Genomic DNA, 16,200 nt, shown 5'->3' with positions numbered 1-16,200 from the left:
GCTGTCGCGTCGCCGGTATGGCGTGGCTACGGAAGCCGGGCGGGCGCAGTTCGAACCGTGGCTGGTGCGGTGCTGGCGGCTACCAAGGATGCACCCCGCAGGCTCGACGACTGCGGGGACGCCCCGGCAGCGTAAGTGGCGTACGTGGCCGGCCAAAGGGATCGGGCAGGCGGGCGGGCCGCCGCGGTGGTTGGTGAGGTCCCTGCAGTTCGGAAGTCACGAAGGCAGGGGTGCGGAGCCTCGAAGTGTGCACGAAGGGATGCCAGCTCCGGGTAGGGGTGCGCTGGGTTCGATTCTTCTTCTTTAGGAAATTTTTTGGGAAGAAAACAACTTTGGGCAGAATATTGTATGATACGTAGTGAAGCGCGACTTTCATTGATTTGCAGGAAGCGATCAGCTTGCCACCTGCCCTTCGATGGCCACGGGCTCTCGCCCGTGTCTTAGGAGAGCTTTCCTAGCCCTTCGTGAGCGAAGAAGGCCATGTTTATGAATTTGTATCTCTAAGTTCCTCTTCATTTCCACGAGTGTGCGTTCATATTATTTCTTTTTTCACATCCTTCCTCAGCTCCCTTGTGCCCAGACCTGTGCTGAAATGTGGGTTCCTGGTTAGAGACCGGCATAGCACTGGTCCTCGTTAAGTTACAGCCAGAGTTCAGTGGGAAGACAGACACTAAACTCAGAAACGAACGAGTCAGCCAGCTAATTTGGGGACTAATTAGAGCTGTAAAGGGAATAATTCAGGACGTGACTAGGGAGTTGGGAAGGCCTCTCTGTTGAGGGAGACAGTGTGGTGTGCTCAGTCCTCTCCAACCATTAGTAAGGCGCCTGGCTGGCCCTGTGGTAGGTGATGTTGGAGATACAATGGGGCCCCAACAGGTTCCCGTCCTCATGGAGCTACCAGTGATGGACCTATGATGACAGAAGCAGCACAGGCAGAGGGCTTAGGGCGGGTGTGGGAAGCCCAATCAGAGTGGTTATAGCTGGGATGGAGGTGTTGTGGTAGCCCAGATTAGGCAAGTGACCCAGTGAAGCTTTCTGGGAGAGGTAAGTGTAATGATGTGGAATTAGTCCAGAGAAGGGGGGTTTGTGGTGAGAGGGAAAAGCATTGGAGGTCTGTCCTGAGTAAACAAGTAGGCAATTGTGGTAAGTGCTCAAAAGGAAAAGAAAAGAATCGCTGGATATTATGAGAAAGAACAAGGTGGGTCTAGTGCTTTATACTGAGGAGTGAGAAAGGTTTATCTGAGAAGGAAACATTTGAGCTGAGTCCTGAGTGCTGCATTGGCAGTTGTTAATCACAGGAAAGTGTTCCAAGGTGGTGTATTGCATGTTCGAAAGCCTGTGGGGGCTAGGAGTTTGCCAGGGTCAGAGATGGAGAGGAGGCCATTGTGGCTGGGATGCAGTGAGCCCCGAGAGGAGGTAGTAAACAAGGATGATTGGCAGGACTGGGTCCTGCAGGGCCTCACAGATATTTAGATTATTCTCAACACAGTGGGCCCTGATCTTAGGCAGAGGACAAGAAATGGTTTTCTATTTACTTATTTATTTATTTTTAGAGAGAGAAGGGAGGAAGAGAGGGAGAAAAACACTGATGTGCAAGAGGAACATCAATCAGCTACCTCTTGCATGCACCCAGCTGGGGACCTGGCCTGCAATCCAGGCATGTGCTGGACTGACCAGGTATCTGGCAATTGAACCCCAACGTTTCCACCTTTTGTCCTGTGGATGACACTCAACCCACTGAGCCACACCAGTCAGGTCAGGAAATGTTCTCTTTTGCAATTAAAAAGATCAGTCACTCTGGCTGCCGACTGGAGAGAAGTTTGGTGCAGCTAAGAATGGACAGGAGGACCCAGGAAGTGGACATTTTAAGTCAGGTGCAAGATGACGCAGTCTGAGAGGGAAAGGTAACATTGAGACACAGTGGATGAGAATTACCTGTTGGTTGTTGGTTGGTTGGTTGGTTGGTTGGTTGTATGCCAGGCAGAAGGGGAATCGGGAGTTTGGAAGCTGAAGTCAGGGCCCAGGCGTAGCCAGAGGGCATTGCCAGGAAGTGGCCAACCTAGATCTGGTTACGAGAGAGAAGTGGTGGGCAGAGACCCAGAGCCCAGAGCCCAAGGCACACTGTCACTTGTGAAAGCTGTGGGTGTGGGTGACATTGCCCTAGGTGAGAGGCGGAAGACAGGGTAAGGGTGGAAAATTAAGTTACACATTTTAGGAAGCTGGAACTAAGTCACTGATTGAGAGGGACTAATCGGGAGACATCATCTCCATGAAGGCAGGAGTTTTTGTCCTTTTGCTCATTGCTGCCTGCATCAGAGCCTAACACAGAGGGGTGCTCAGTAGGTGTTTGTGGGGCCCAGATAGGAAAGAGAAAAAGACAGGTACAGTGTCTTGGAAGCCAAGAGAGCAGAGTTGGAGGCTGTCATTTGGGGCAGTGCAACCAGTGCCGTGAGGACTTGAGTTAGATGAGGGCAGGATAATGGCCTCAGTCTGGTGGTGCAGAGAGCCTTTAGGAGGCTGATGGGAGCAGGACTCCAGATGCCACTGGCTGAGGGGGTAGCACTGAGGGAGGAAGGGCTCGCACCAAAACTTTCTGGAAGTGACCCTTCAGGCCAGAAATGGGAGAAGGAGAAGAGAAATGGAGCTTGAGGACAAGTGGGCTAGGCCTGCTGCTGCATGCTTTGGGATTGAGGACATCTGGGTCAGTTTTCTGGCTACAAATAATTGAGAGGAAGGGCTGAGGGGCTTGTAATTGGTAATAGATGCCAGACCAGGGGCTGAGCTTGTTTATGAGCATCACTTTGCCTTGGACTGTTAACCCCATTGTCGGCAGCCGTCCGTCTCGAGAGACGATGGTGTAGCTTCTTAAGAGTCTATCTGCACCGCCGAGAATGGCTGTGCAGTCCGACTCGGGAGTGACACGGTACCTGTCTCCTCCCGTGTTGAATCGACATCTTGCGATGACGCTGGAGTGTCCTCTCCAGTGAAGCTGAAGCTACAGAGCCTGGGCAGGGTGATACGGAGGGTCTGCTGTTGCCTATGCAGCAGACCCCCCCTCTCTTCGCAGCTGAAGGATCCAAGGGAAAGACGGAGTCAATACAGCTTGGCTTCAGGTGCGCCGCAGGAGTTGCCGGTGTTGACTACAACGTCAAACCGCCTTAGGGACTCCGGCTCCGGATTTTCTGTCGGGGTTTACTCCCTTAGCCTTTCCTCTGAAGAGGTATGCCGCAAGGCAGCGGAGGTTTTTTGGAGTCAGAGTTTTCCTTCTCTGATGTGCCCTGACTGGAAGATCGAACCAGCGACACTTAGCTCGCAGGCCGACGCTCAATCCACTGAGCCAAACCAGCCAGGTAATTAACCCCATTGTATACAGAAGAGAATTGAGGCACAGAGAAAGTCATGATGTAACAGAACCCATGGGCTGCTCCGATTGAAACAGAACCCATGGGCTGTTCAGTTATTAGGGGCCCGATTGCCCACCACCGGAAGCATAACTCTCAATACCAGAGTTTAGTGAAAAGAAAAAGAATTGTTTATTTAATGGTTATATAGATTTAGATTATTTGTGGATTTTTGCTGTTAAGTCTTATTTTCTTTAAAACACCCACAAACACATAGTTCTGCCTCCCCCTACCAAAACAGGCTAGTTTTAGAAAAGTCAGAGATGCAGGTTTAGCTTTACTGTATGGGCAGCTCCCAATCATTCGATCCTGACTGGGGAGGTTTTGCCTGTGTTGTGGTGCCCTACAGCTTTTAATACAGAACCACGTGGAGTTCCCAGCTTCCTTGTAAACTGCATAGAGTTCTCCCTTTCCTTTCAAAGCTGCATGGTGTTCTCCCCTAAAATGTCTGCCACTTATTTATAAATCCCTGACTGTGTCCTGTGACGCAGTGGGCATGGTAACCAGTTCTGACCATTCACAGCAGCTTACACAGGCTATGTGTGCTCTTCCACACCATTCCATGGTCCAAAACCCCTCCCATCTTCCTGGGGCCTTGGAAGAACCAACCATTTGCATAACAAAGACACTAGACACTAGCCACAGGCATATGAAGGCATCTTAAAAGCTGTTTCCTTTCCCCATCCCCCAACCTGCAGGCTCTGGGGATTTTTGGAGACCCCGATTCTGTAACAATGATGTAGATGATTTGACTCCTACCCCATCCTGTTCTAATCCTACCACCCTGTTCCCTGTGCCCACGATGGTGTTTAGCACGTAGGAGGAAGGAGCTCATTGAATGTTGGCTATAGCAGCATCACTTATTGGTTAGAAGTAGGGTCCCTGGAGGGCAGCCAGAGTGTTGGTTTCAATTTGCCCATCTCCATATTCCTATCTCCATCCTCTTCCTCACTGTGCCCCAACTAAGCACACCTCTAGCAAGTGCTGGCCTGCCTGCGCCCAAAATCTATCTAGAGACTGCCCATCCCCCACATCTCTGTCCTCATCCTCCATCCTAGTCTCCCACCTGTAGCACCAGCAAAGTCCTTCCTCTCCTCTCCCTGTCCCCACCCCCAACATGAAGCTGGAGGGACCTTTTAAAAACTTGAACCCTGGCTCTGCCTCATACTACCTGTATGACTTTGGGCAAGGCCCTGTGTTGGGGACCCCTAACCCGCAGAGATCCCCTGGTGTCATGGAGGAAATGAAGACTTCCCAGGCAGCTTGCGCTAGGGGAGAGAAGGCCAGCAAATGTCTGAGAGACAAATGCCTCAATTGCCTTCCTCCAGGGTCTTTTATTGAGTGCAGTAAGCTTAAGGGCATATAGCATGCACGTAAAGCTCATCAACCAATGTTAAACAGTGCCGATTACAGAAAACAGGTATTGTTCAGAGATAACAATTGAAGGAACATTGAGATCTCCCTCAGATCAGGCAGGGTGTGTTGGACACAAAGACTTCAGGTGGCTGTTAAATAGGGAGGGTGAGTTCATTTGGAGCTAAAGTTAAAACCTCTGCTGCTGGTACAATAAAGCGATCAAGCGAGGTAAAAAATCAGGGCGCGCTTCAGAGGACATAAAGCATTTTCTCATGGCCTGCTTCCCACCGGGGCCCACTGGCTATAGCATTGAGGCACGCATGCACCCATCTTTCCTGGTTTTCCAGTCAGGTCTTACAGGCTTTGTTTCCTTCTCCTGGCCTGTGCAGGGCTCCAAGTCTCAATACTTTCCCAGGGGGACCCCAACAGCCCTGAACCTCTTTGGGGCTCGCTTTTCCCATCTGTAAAATGGGGTACTAATAACATCAACACACATAGGTTGTTGTGAGTGTTAAATGAGTTAATCTATAGTGTTTAGAACATGGCCTGATATGTGGTTAGTGCTCAGTTGTGGCTGAATTATTGTAATATTTATTAGGGAACCTGGGTTGGACTCCTCTTCGCTCACTCAGTGTGGCCCTTTGCACAAGTCATTTAGCTTGTCTGGGCCTCGGTTTCCGCATCTGTAAAATGCGGATGGCTACTGATTCATACATCTAGTTTTTGTCAGGTGCTGCATATGGGATTCAGCCATGAACAGGACAAAGAATCCCACTTTGGGGGACTCACAGTATTTTTGTGGAGAGACAGGAATCAAAAGAAATGAAACATTAGCATCTCAGCTAGTGCTGAGTTCTGCAGCTATAAATGAAGCAGAGGCGTGGGGTAAGGCCCCACTCAGCCAAGACTTCAAGGATGGCAGTGAGCCCTCAAGACATCTGGGGGAGGAGCATTCAGGCAGGGGAACAGCCCGTGCAGCGGCCCTGAGCTGGGAGCATGCCTGGTGTGTTCAGTGAGCGTTGAAGCCCATGTGGCTGGAGCTGAATGAGTAAGGGGAAGCGTGAAGAGGGATGTAGACAGAGACCTTGTTTGTAAGAAGCTTAGTACAAGGTTCAGTGCACAGTAGGCCCCAGTACATAGTAGCTATCAACGTCATCATCTTTGTTGCTTGGATGGAGGGATGGCAAGCAGAACCCACCCACTCTTGACTGATCAGCCCACCTGAAGTGAAAACCAGTGCCCCGCTGTGGTAGTGAGAGGGAGCGCACTCACAGAATGAATGAGGCTTCTACCTCTCTCCCCCTGCAGCCTCGAAGCGTAGGGTCCCTGTGTCCCAGCTGGGCATGGCTGACCCCCACCAGCTTTTCGATGACACGAGTTCAGCCCAGAGCCGGGGCTACGGGTCCCAGCGGGAGCCCAGTGGCCTAGGCTACCCTACAGCCTCCACCTCGCCCCAGGCAGCCTTCCTGGCTGATCCTGTGTCCAACATGGCCATGGCCTATGGGAGCAGCTTGGCCGCGCAGGGCAAGGAGCTAGTGGATAAGAACGTGAGTGGGCTTGGCTGGTGGGAGTGGGGGGAAGGCTGGGGCTTTGGGACCAGGGCTTCAGGTAGAACTCTGCCTCTCCAGATCGACCGCTTCATCCCTGTCACCAAGCTCAAGTATTACTTTGCTGTGGACACCCTGTACGTGGGCAAAAAGCTGGGCCTACTCTTCTTTCCCTACCTGCACCAGGTCAGAGCACCACCCCACTGAGGTGGCTGTGGCCTGAGGGGGAGGCAGCCCTTGGGGAGGGGACTTTGGGTGGGGGTTGATTCAGAGGCTGGGGCAAGCATGAGGGGCAGAGAAGACCTGTAAGCAGGGTGGAAGGAGCCCAACTCTGGGGGTCTTTGCCTGCTTCCCCCACTATCCCCACAGGACTGGGAGGTGCAGTACCAGCAGGACACGCCAGTAGCCCCCCGCTTTGATGTCAACGCTCCTGACCTCTACATTCCAGGTTCCACCCATCCCACCATGGCCCAACATCCTCCTTCCCTGGGTGGGCGTGTCTAGGGCAGAGGTTAGGTGTCTGGAGGCCCAGGATGGTCCTTTCTCTGACCTGTGTCTCTGTGTCTGCTTCTCACAGCTATGGCTTTTATCACCTACATCTTGGTGGCTGGTCTGGCACTGGGGACCCAGGAGAGGTAAGAGAGGACTTGAGTGGGTAGAGTGGCATGGGGTTGGGGGCGCTGAGTGGCAATCAGAAGAGCCTCTTGGTGCCTTCTCTCAGAACAGCCCCACTGTGCTCCAGTTCAGCCCAAGACAGAGCCCTAGGTGTCATGCTCAGGGTCACCTTCTCCAACCCACATGTCATTTTCTAAGTCCGTCCTTCCCCTTGGACTCCACCATCAGATCCATTCTCATCACCCTTTTCTAGCTAACTTCCCTGACCCCCCCCCACACCCCTGCACCCCAACTCCAACAGCAGCCGGAAAGGTCTAGTCCCACCATGCTCAGAAGCTGTCCGTAGCTCCCTGGCCCCAGACCAAGCCCCAGCTCCTTAGCCCTGTGCTGCCCTCCATGAGGCCTTTCTCTGCCCCTCCTCACTCTGTTGCTCCACTCTGGTCCTCTTCCCACCCTCCAGAGGGCCTGGCACTGCCATCCCAGGGCCTTTGTGCATCCAGTTCCCTTTGCTCAGGATATGTTCCTCCCCTGCATCACCACCTGCTGAGCACCTGCTCACTCAAAGATGTCTCCACTTCAGTGTCATTTCCTCGGGGAAGCCTTCCCACTCCCCAAGGCTGGGTCAAGCCCCCACCCCTTGCTCACAGGCCCCTGTTCATTTCCTTTGTGGCACTGAAAATAATTATCATTTGAGTAAATTAATTGCTGAGGAATTGGGAATATGGCGGAGGCCAAGATCCTTTGTTCCCAACCTACTTTCACTCCTTCAGGCCTCAGTGCAGGTGTCCCCTCCTCTGGGAAGGCCTGACACCCCCACCCCTCTGGGTCAGGCAACACCCCTGCCCTGTGCTTCCCCAGTCCTAGCCCCAACATGTCTAGGCTGTCACTGAGGATGGGTTTTGCCTTTCCTGGACTGGGACTTCCATGAGGACAGGGCCCAGATCCATCTTGATCACTGATGGGTCTCCAGCCCCACCCAACACAGGCTGTCCCCAAGTGGATGTTTAGGGGGGGTTTGAGTGAGCCAGTCGAATGACAGCTTGGGTGCCCACAGGTTCTCCCCAGACCTCCTGGGGTTGCAGGCCAGCTCGGCATTGGCCTGGCTGACACTGGAGGTGCTGGCCATCCTGCTCAGCCTCTACCTGGTCACTGCCAACACCGACCTCACCACTATCGACCTGGTGGCTTTCTTGGGCTACAAATATGTCGGGTGAGTACCACTGTCTCCCCTACTACCAGCCCTGCCCTGGGCCTCTCCCTCAGACCAGCCCTTCCCTTTCCCCACAGGATGATTGGTGGAGTCCTCATGGGTCTGCTGTTTGGGAAGATTGGCTATTACCTGGTGCTGGGCTGGTGCTGCGTGTCAATCTTTGTGTTCATGGTGAGCTGGGGCTCAGGGGAGCATGAGGTTGAGAACACAGGCCTCTTGGGCAGAGCTGGGCTCCCCTGGAGGCATCCAAGCAGAGGATGTGAGGTGGGGAACTTAGACCAGAGCTTCATTGCTGAACTTAGGAGCCCTGGAGTTGGTGCAGCAGCCTAGGGGTCAAGAAGGCTTCCTGGACTGAGGGGGTGTCCAAGCTGGGGCCTAAAGGAAGAGGAGCTTCCCTGCCAGAATTTCCTTTAGGATGAAAAAAATTTTCAGCATCCCTGCAGTAGCTGGTTTGAGGGCCCTTAGTGGAGGTTCTGGTGAAGAGCACTAGCATTGGGGCTTGGGTTTGACCCCAAGCTTCACTGGATCCTTGGCAGATCACTTCCTCTTTTTCAACCTCAGTTTTCTCTTATGTAAAATGAGGGTGATGAGAACTGCACCTCTGGATACTTGGGGGACAGTGTGAGGAGCAGACGGCACAGACTGGTAGCTGGTGGGTCACATCTTAACCATCAGATAAACTTTGACTTAGATGTCATTATTTACAAGATTTTTTAAAAAAAGTTATTCTGGCTCATGTTAAAAATTGTCATCTGACCAACATAGCAAGTGACAGCAACGAGAGCTGCATCTGGCACCCCGTCCAGGCAGGGTGATCACTGTGCTTCTTCACCTCACTTAGGGGCCTGGCCTGGGTTTGAACCCTTACATTTTTCACAAGGCCTGGAGAGGGCCATCGCTATCTGTTAGATTTGGGGAAGCCGAGGAGCCCCAGAAGCTGAGATGAGCCTAGCTGCCCTTGTGGAGGGAGGGAGGGAGAAAGTGGAGGCTGCAGAGAAGCAGGGACTGGAAGGGGCCAGGTGGCCTGCCCCGCCTGACCTAGAGGACTCAAGAGTAACCCCTACCGGCCCTAGATCCGGACGCTGCGGCTGAAGATCCTGGCGGAGGCTGCGGCGGAGGGAGTCCCAGTGCGCGGGGCGCGGAACCAGCTGCGCATGTACCTGACCATGGCCGTGGCAGCGGCACAGCCTCTGCTCATGTACTGGCTCACCTTCCACCTGGTGCGGTGAGGGCGCTGGGGCCCCCCGTCTAACTGCTGTTCCTCCTGGAGGCTCATCTGCCAACTGCCTGCCAGCTACCAGCTATTGCTCCCTGACCCGCCGCTGTGGCCACTGTGGTGGCCCAGGTGCACCCCTCCCCGTCCCTCCCCCAACCACCTGAGACCCTCCCCATCCCCCACCCCCAGGTGCTGAGATACCCAGCTGCGCTCACCACCCCCAGCAGGCGGCCACTGTTGGAAAACAATAAACCGTGCTGGGCCCAGCATGGGTGGCCTCTCCTTGGTGGCTGCGCAGTTGCCCTACAGGGGGCAGGCCGGTATCGCAGGGAAGCCTGCGGGCTGGGCAGGTCCAGCCCGGTTCACGGCTTCGTGCAAACAGGACGCCACCAGAAGGTGAAGAGGTTTAATGAGCCAAGCCCCAGGCTCCTCATTGGGAAGCCTTCCCCTTCTTTTTCACCTGGCGCTTCTTGACCTTGCCCGGGGTGCTTTCCCGCGTCTTCGAGCCTGCAGAGCGGGGCTGTGGGGCCAAGGGCAGGGGATGGGAGAGAAGAGAGGATTCCTTAGTGAAGGGGTTGCCCAGGTTCTGGGCTGGCAGCTGCCCTGACCTGAGGCACAGGGCACCGCCCACTTGGGAGGGGCAAGCCTTTTACCTTCCCCTCCATGTCGGAGTTGCTGGAACTGCTGTCAGAATCTGAGGAGCTGCTGGAGCTGGGGCCATCGTAGTTGAAAGCATAAGAGTGAGGGCGAGGGCCCTGGGTTCAAAAGCACCCCTGTTCCACCACACCTCTTCCCCAGTGGGATGTGCCCAGTTGAGAGGAGATTTACCCTCGGGTTAGCTGCCTCTGCTGATAGACCCTGAACTTTGGGGAAGCTGTGCTTGGGGTCACTCACCTGGCCAGCCCCCTCGGGCTTCTTGGAAGTGGACTCCAGGGCTGCTGAGAGAAGTCGACTGGATTGGCACACGGAATGCTGACAGCCCCGCCAGACCTTTGTTCAGAGTTCTTAGCCCTAACTCAGCCCCTACCCAGCACCACCCAACTTTCCCTCTGCACAGTGGGGAGGGGGCCAGTTAACTGCAAAACAAAACACACTCCACTTCCAGCCTTGCAAGTAAGGAGGGGCTGGGGGTTGGGGTGGGCAGTTGTGGCTTTCTGGGAAGGGGGCTAGAGGTGTCATCAGCTTCCCCCAAAAGGGTCAGTTGCCTGCTTTTAAGGAAACGAGACAGGGAGGGTGGGTCCCTGTGATCTGTAAGAACACTGTCACTCCCTGTGTGCTCACTGCATGCCATGCCAGGCGCTGTTCCAAGGGCTTCAGACATTAACTCACTTTAACAGCCCTTCTGTGGCTTGGTGATCAGCAGTCTAAAAGAGAGGAAGTGTGAACTGGGGCCCAGCCAGCTGAATTTGAAGTGCAGCTGTACCACTTAGTAGTGGGGTGATCTGGGGCAAGTTGCTTCGCCTTCCTGTGCCTGTTTTCTCATCTGTAAATGGCAGCTACCATATGGGGAAAAGGTAGGAATTGAATTAGTTTCCTAGACCTGTGCCTGGCACAGAATAAGTGCTTATGGAACAATGTTTTGGCTTTTTAAAAATTAAATATTGTCATTATTCCTGTTTTGCAGATGAGAAAACTAAGGGACCAGACAGCTCAGTAAGATAATGAGGGACAAATGCAACAATGAACAGACTAGAGCTGGGACTCACACCCAGGCGGTGAGGCTGTGCCGGGGACCTCCCTTCACGTCAACCCGGAGGGTGGAGCCAGTGGAACGCAGCCTTCCCCCTCCACACTGCGCTGGGCCCACGTCAGGCTGGGGCAGAGCCACTTGCCTCCTTCACTGTCTGGCTCAGTGTCCTGAGTTCCTGCCCAGCCCAGCCCTGCCGCCAGACGCTGGGCAGCCTGTACTGACAGCAGTGAGCTAGTAGGGGCAAGTGGCCAGGGTCTGGGGATGACAGTGCATGTGCAGTAGTCAGCCTTGTGCACTCAGGTTTCTGCTCCAAAGTCCATCCCTTAGAAGAGCCCACCCTGACCCCGGCAGCACAGAGCGCAGGCACTCCACCCCATCTTCCCTGCTTGACGTGGCCAGCACAGCCTTCGCTTACCACTCTCTGAGGTTATCTTTGTTCTCACTCATTCCAGCGCCATATATTTATCAAGCACCTACCACATGTCCAGCATAGTTCAAGTGCTGGGGTTACAGAATTGAACAAAATTTCCAGCCTCCTGGAATGGATATTCTATGGGGGGAACAACATAAAATGTATAGTATGTTACCAAAAAAACCTGGAAACTAAAAATGACCACTGGTTGGTGAATGGATAGGCAAAATGTGATACATGTATACAACAAAAAGGATGAACCTCAAAAGCATTATGCTGTTTGAAAGGAGCCAGGTACACGAGATTACCTGCTGTGTGTGTTGGCATTCATGTGATGCGCTCACAGAAGGCAATCAGAGAGATGGGTGGATTAGTGGATGCTGGGAACTGAGTGGGAATGATGATTAACTTAAGTGGGCAGGAGAGAATTGAGGGTGAGGGGGAGGAAATGTTCTAAAACTGATTTACGAAGACAGTGTGCCACTTGATAAAATTATTAAAGATCATTGAATTGTACATTTAAAAGAGGTGAGTTTTATGTAATTGATACCCCCCAATAAAAGCTATTTTTTAAAGTAATATGTACTAAGAAGAGAAATATAGCAAGAAAGGAGAGCAGATAATACATGTGTAGGGGAGGGGTTCGGTTTTAAATACTTAGTTCCCAGGGAAAGCATCATTGAAGTCACTTTTAAGGTCTGAAGATGAGAAGACAAGCCATACAAGTATCTAGAGGAAGAGTGTTCTAGGCAGAGGGAGTATCAAGTGCAAATGCCCTGAGGCAGGAACGGACCAGGGTGTTCTAAGAACTGCAAGATCAGAGTGGCAGTGAGAATGGAGGGAAAGAAAATGGGGAGTGGGAGGTGGTGTCTTGTAAATCAAAGATCTTGGTTCTTTATTCTGAATGAGAAGAGAGATGAAATTATTGTGGTGTTCCCCATAACAGGATGAGGATTTGAGAGAGTGGCTGTCTCTCCTGGCAGGTCCTAAATTCCAAGTGTGGGGACCTTGTCTGCTTTGCTGAGGACCCAGAACAATATGACTCAGAGTCGGTGCTTGCTGTCATTTGGTGAATGAGTGGGGTTGCCTAATGCCAGGTACTGTGCTAGTGGCAGGTTAGAGTGAGCATAGAGTGGCTATGAGTTTGAGTTCTAGAGGTCAGTCTGCTTACAGGTGAGTCCTTGCTCTACCCCTTACTGCTCTGTGGACAAATATGTCCATCACTCTGGGCCTCAAGTTTCCTCCTCTGTAAAGTGGAGAACTTACATAAAGTAGTTTGTTTCCCACAGAACCTGCCTGATACAAGGTAAATAGGTGCTCAGTAAATGTCCGGGTTTATTTATTTATAGAGAACAGGAGAGAGAAATTGATTTGTTGCTCCACTTATTTATGCATTCATTGATTCTTGACTGGGGATCGAACCTGCAACCCTAGTGTATTGGGATGATACTCTAACCAACTGAGCTACCAACTGGCTAGGGCGTCAAGTTTTATTATTATCCACAAACACAACCTCATGTTTCCTTGTGAAACTGTCCTCAAAAGGTACAATTGCCCTGGCTGGTGTTGCTCAGTGGATAGAGCACTGGCCTGTGAACCAACCGGTCTCTGGTTCGATTCCCATCAGAGCACATGCCTGGGTTGTGGGCCAGGTCCCCAGTTGGGGGCACCCAAGAGGCAACTGCACATTGTTGTTTCTCTCCCTCTCCCTCTCTTCCCTTCTCTAAAAAATAAATAAAATCTATTTAAAAAAAAAAAAAAATATATATATATATATACAATTTTATGCCCAAGGACACTGGGCTGGAAGGTTGTAGAGTAGCAATGTGAGCAGTCTCCGAGACCCAAGACAAAGTACAGTGAAACCTTGGTTCTTGAACTTAATTCATTCCGGAAGGCTATTCGGGAAGCGATTTGTTCAAAAATCGAATCATACAGGTGACTGATCATACAGGTAGTGTGAAAGGGTTGTCAGGTCAAGAACCAGATTGTTCAAGAGACATTTGAGAACCGAGGTTTGACTGCTGAGCTAAAATGGAGGGAAGGGTGAATGGGTCTGGGGAGACCACAGCCTGGTCCAGACTCCCCTCTAATCACTCATGTAAAAGAATTAGGATGTTGCAGCTTTTGCAGAGACCCAAAAGACAGGCTGAACAAGATGGCTTCATTTTTCTCTCCCGTGAAAGCCTGAGCTGGTGGGAGTCCAGAGCAGGTGACTAGGAGGGTGTGGGACCCTGGCTCCTTGTGTCTAGTTGTTCTGCATTTGTCCAGGCTGTTGTCCAAGGACAGACTGGTCCCACCATCAGTTCCTCAGGAAGGGAAAGGGCAATTGGAGGGCACAGGTAGGCAGCACACATCCCTCCCTCCAGCATTTAGACACATGATCTCTGCAGGGGAGACTGGGAAATACAGTTCCTAGCTGGGGAGCCATGTGCCTGCTAAAAGCTGGGGATTTGTATTACTGAAAAGAGGAAAATGGCTATGGGAGCCTGTCTCGCTACTCCCTGTTGGTGGCAGCATGTCCCTTCTTGCCCTGCTCTGCCTGACCCAGAAGTTCTTTCCCCTTTTATTGAATTTTTTTTGGTGACACTGGTTAACAAAATTATACAGGTTTCAGATGCACAATTCTACAATGCATTGTTTGTACACTGTATCTGACCTATAAGGTTTACATATGGAGGCCAAACAAGAGCTGGGATGGTGGACACAAATGCTGGGATGAAAAACAGGTGTGAGGTCCTAGGATGAGAGCATGCCCATCCTCCTGCTCTGGGGAAGATATTAGTTCCCCGACGTTCAGTTCTCATGGCTAACAGGCAGGGACAGTAGCTTAGGTCTGTCATCTCCAGTCCCTGCCTGCCCTGGCATCTAATGGCACTACCGTCCCCTGCTTGTTTCCTCAGTACCTCTGCCAAAAAGGTAGAAATTAAAAAACCAAGCCAAACAAAAAAAACAAAAAGCTACCTAAGGGTATAAGTAGTGCTGTCTCCTTTGTAGGAAAAGGGGATATGTGTTCCCAACTGGCCTGCAATAAAACATTTACTACTACTTGATCAGCTGACTAACTTTTCACTGGCTCACATTCTTAAATTTCCAGATGCCAACTTCAGTGGCCAGGGAAACTAAGATGGTGTAGGGAGAGGCAGTCCTCCACATCTGAGGACTGACACTGCTCATTGGAAAAGCAACTGCTTCAAGGCCTGGTTTAGTCTTTTTTTCTGAAGTTTACATGAACAGAGTGCCCTGGTCCTATAAATACCATGATCCGTATTGTGGACTGTTTCCTCAGAATTTAACCACATCCCAGGAGGTGATGGCCTTAGGCATGCAGTATTCATGCAGTACGCAGGGCCTCCAGCAGGGCCTCTGTTTCCTTTCCCACAAGGCCAACTTTCTGCTATGCTGGCCCTGGGCGTTCTGCAATGTTAATAACCAGAAAATCTTGACAACCATACTTTCAGCAGTTGCCAAGGGGGCTAACAGCCCAGCTGGCCTCCACCCAGCTGACTGTTGTGTCTGGGGTTTGATTTTACTCCCTCTACCAGCTAGTAAGTTAGCCTGTAGCAGTTTCCAAAATGCTGGCAGAAGCCTCCAGACTGCTAGGGCAGAGAACAAAGGCTTTATTACAGGAAGCCACATAAGCACCAGTGTTTGTGTTGGCTTCCCTTGCCCTGTGGGGACACAGTGGATGGGCCAAATGGTCCCTGCAGGTACAGTGGGTTGCATTACAAGAACTGGACACTGAGCTTGGGGACCTGCTGCTTTATAGCAGGCAGTATGCAAGCATGCTCTTTGTCCGAAGGGAGCCATTTCCTCATCCCTCAAGGCGCTCACTGCAAACCCAGCCCTGAGAAATGGCCTAAGTAAACAGCTGTCAAGATCATGCCTTCTTAGTACACCCAGCAAGACCTATAGCAGCATGGAGTACTGTTTCTACCAACAGTCCACCCCTCCTGGTTTCTGATGAATCTTCACACAAGTATGCCATTCTACAGTGAACGGGACTCAAAGCAGCAGTGGGTCGGTCCTGTGGCTATGAGTCCAATCTGCCATCCAGGTGTGAATGAGCAGGGCTTATTTCAGACAGCTAGAATGTAGTCTAAGGCTGTCATCCATTAGGACCCACACAGGGAGGTCTGGGTGACCTGCTGATCTTCCTTGTCTTTGCCAATAATCACAAGGCCTGAAAACAACCCTCACGCCCCATGGAAAGACATTATGACTCATTCTTTCCCACACACAAACACATGGACTGCTGGGGCACAGGGTACTCCAGGACTTGTCAAACTTGACTTGGAACACTGTCCTGGTTTGGTTAAGCTACATGGGTAGTGTCACTGAGTAGTTTACAGCTTCCATTGCCACACACGGCATAGCCCAGGGTGCTTCGGTGGCAGTGTCTGCTTTTATCAGCCAGATTAGGACAAGGCTGTGTAGGTCTGTGTTTTTAAATGTCTAAGGGTGAGGCCCACATTCAGAAACTGCTACTGATGGCATTGGGCACAGAATTGGTCAGGACCTGCCACGTCTACTGGTCACGTTGCCAGCTGCAGATGTCGCAGGGCTCAGGTGGACCAGGTGATTGGCCAGGGTATGGGGTGTTGGATTAGACAGACCACTGACCACACCCTCTTTCCTTCCCCCCACATCTTGGGGTCTAAGGCCTCCCTTCCCCAGTCCCTGGCTGTTAACTCCCTCCAAGGGCTGGAAATAAGTGTGTATCCCATTCCAGGTGGTATAGCTTCACTTCTAT

General features: G+C 51.8%; 2 protein-coding genes across 8 annotated transcripts in view; one reads left to right on the top strand and one right to left on the bottom strand.

The window, feature by feature from the left end:
* Window positions 1–12,026, top strand: YIF1B (Yip1 interacting factor homolog B, membrane trafficking protein). 5 transcript variants are annotated; one of them, XM_090260634.1, is made up of 9 exons: window positions 1–140; window positions 6,066–6,304; window positions 6,386–6,490; window positions 6,674–6,752; window positions 6,882–6,939; window positions 7,974–8,129; window positions 8,207–8,300; window positions 9,203–9,354; window positions 10,970–12,026. In XM_090260634.1, the coding sequence occupies exons 1-9, from the start codon at window positions 89–91 to the stop codon at window positions 10,971–10,973; spliced, it is 939 nt and encodes a 312-aa protein (XP_090116760.1). In that variant the 5' UTR covers window positions 1–88; the 3' UTR covers window positions 10,974–12,026. The 5 variants fall into 5 exon arrangements, with proteins under 5 accessions (XP_090116760.1, XP_090116761.1, XP_090116759.1 ...); XM_090260637.1 differs by lacking the exon at window positions 10,970–12,026 and adding an exon at window positions 1,554–1,677 and having other exon boundaries at window positions 79–131; window positions 9,203–9,627; XM_090260635.1 differs by lacking the exon at window positions 10,970–12,026 and having other exon boundaries at window positions 2–131; window positions 9,203–9,627.
* Window positions 9,738–16,200, bottom strand: part of SPINT2 (serine peptidase inhibitor, Kunitz type 2) — a 41,353-nt gene continuing 34,890 nt past the window's right edge. For 2 of the 3 annotated variants that reach the window (XM_090260639.1, XM_090260641.1), the window contains 2 exons: window positions 9,999–10,283; window positions 9,738–9,865 (listed from right to left, as the gene is read on the bottom strand). In XM_090260639.1, coding sequence (XP_090116765.1) covers window positions 10,033–10,283 — 251 coding nt within the window. In that variant the 3' untranslated portion in view covers window positions 9,738–9,865; window positions 9,999–10,032. The remainder of the gene's footprint in view (window positions 9,866–9,998; window positions 10,284–16,200) is intronic. The other variant, XM_090260640.1, reaches the window with a different exon arrangement.

The sequence above is a fragment of the Furipterus horrens genome, unplaced genomic scaffold, assembly GCF_987537825.1.
Source record: "Furipterus horrens unplaced genomic scaffold, mFurHor1.1.pri manual_scaffold_13, whole genome shotgun sequence".
NCBI classification, from domain to species: domain Eukaryota; kingdom Metazoa; phylum Chordata; class Mammalia; order Chiroptera; family Furipteridae; genus Furipterus; species Furipterus horrens.
Note: the sequence above shows the minus strand (reverse complement) of the source record. Positions and strands in the feature narration are given on the sequence as shown.

Bases quoted from the DNA above. Each gene is read 5' to 3' on its own strand.
- YIF1B (XM_090260634.1), top strand. From the start codon at position 89: ATGCACCCCGCAGGCTCGACGACTGCGGGGACGCCCCGGCAGCGTAAG. The intron at 6,753-6,881 runs GTTCCACCCATC...TGCTTCTCACAG, and splicing joins TCCTGACCTCTACATTCCAG to CTATGGCTTTTATCACCTAC. The intron at 6,940-7,973 runs GTAAGAGAGGAC...GGGTGCCCACAG, and splicing joins GCACTGGGGACCCAGGAGAG to GTTCTCCCCAGACCTCCTGG.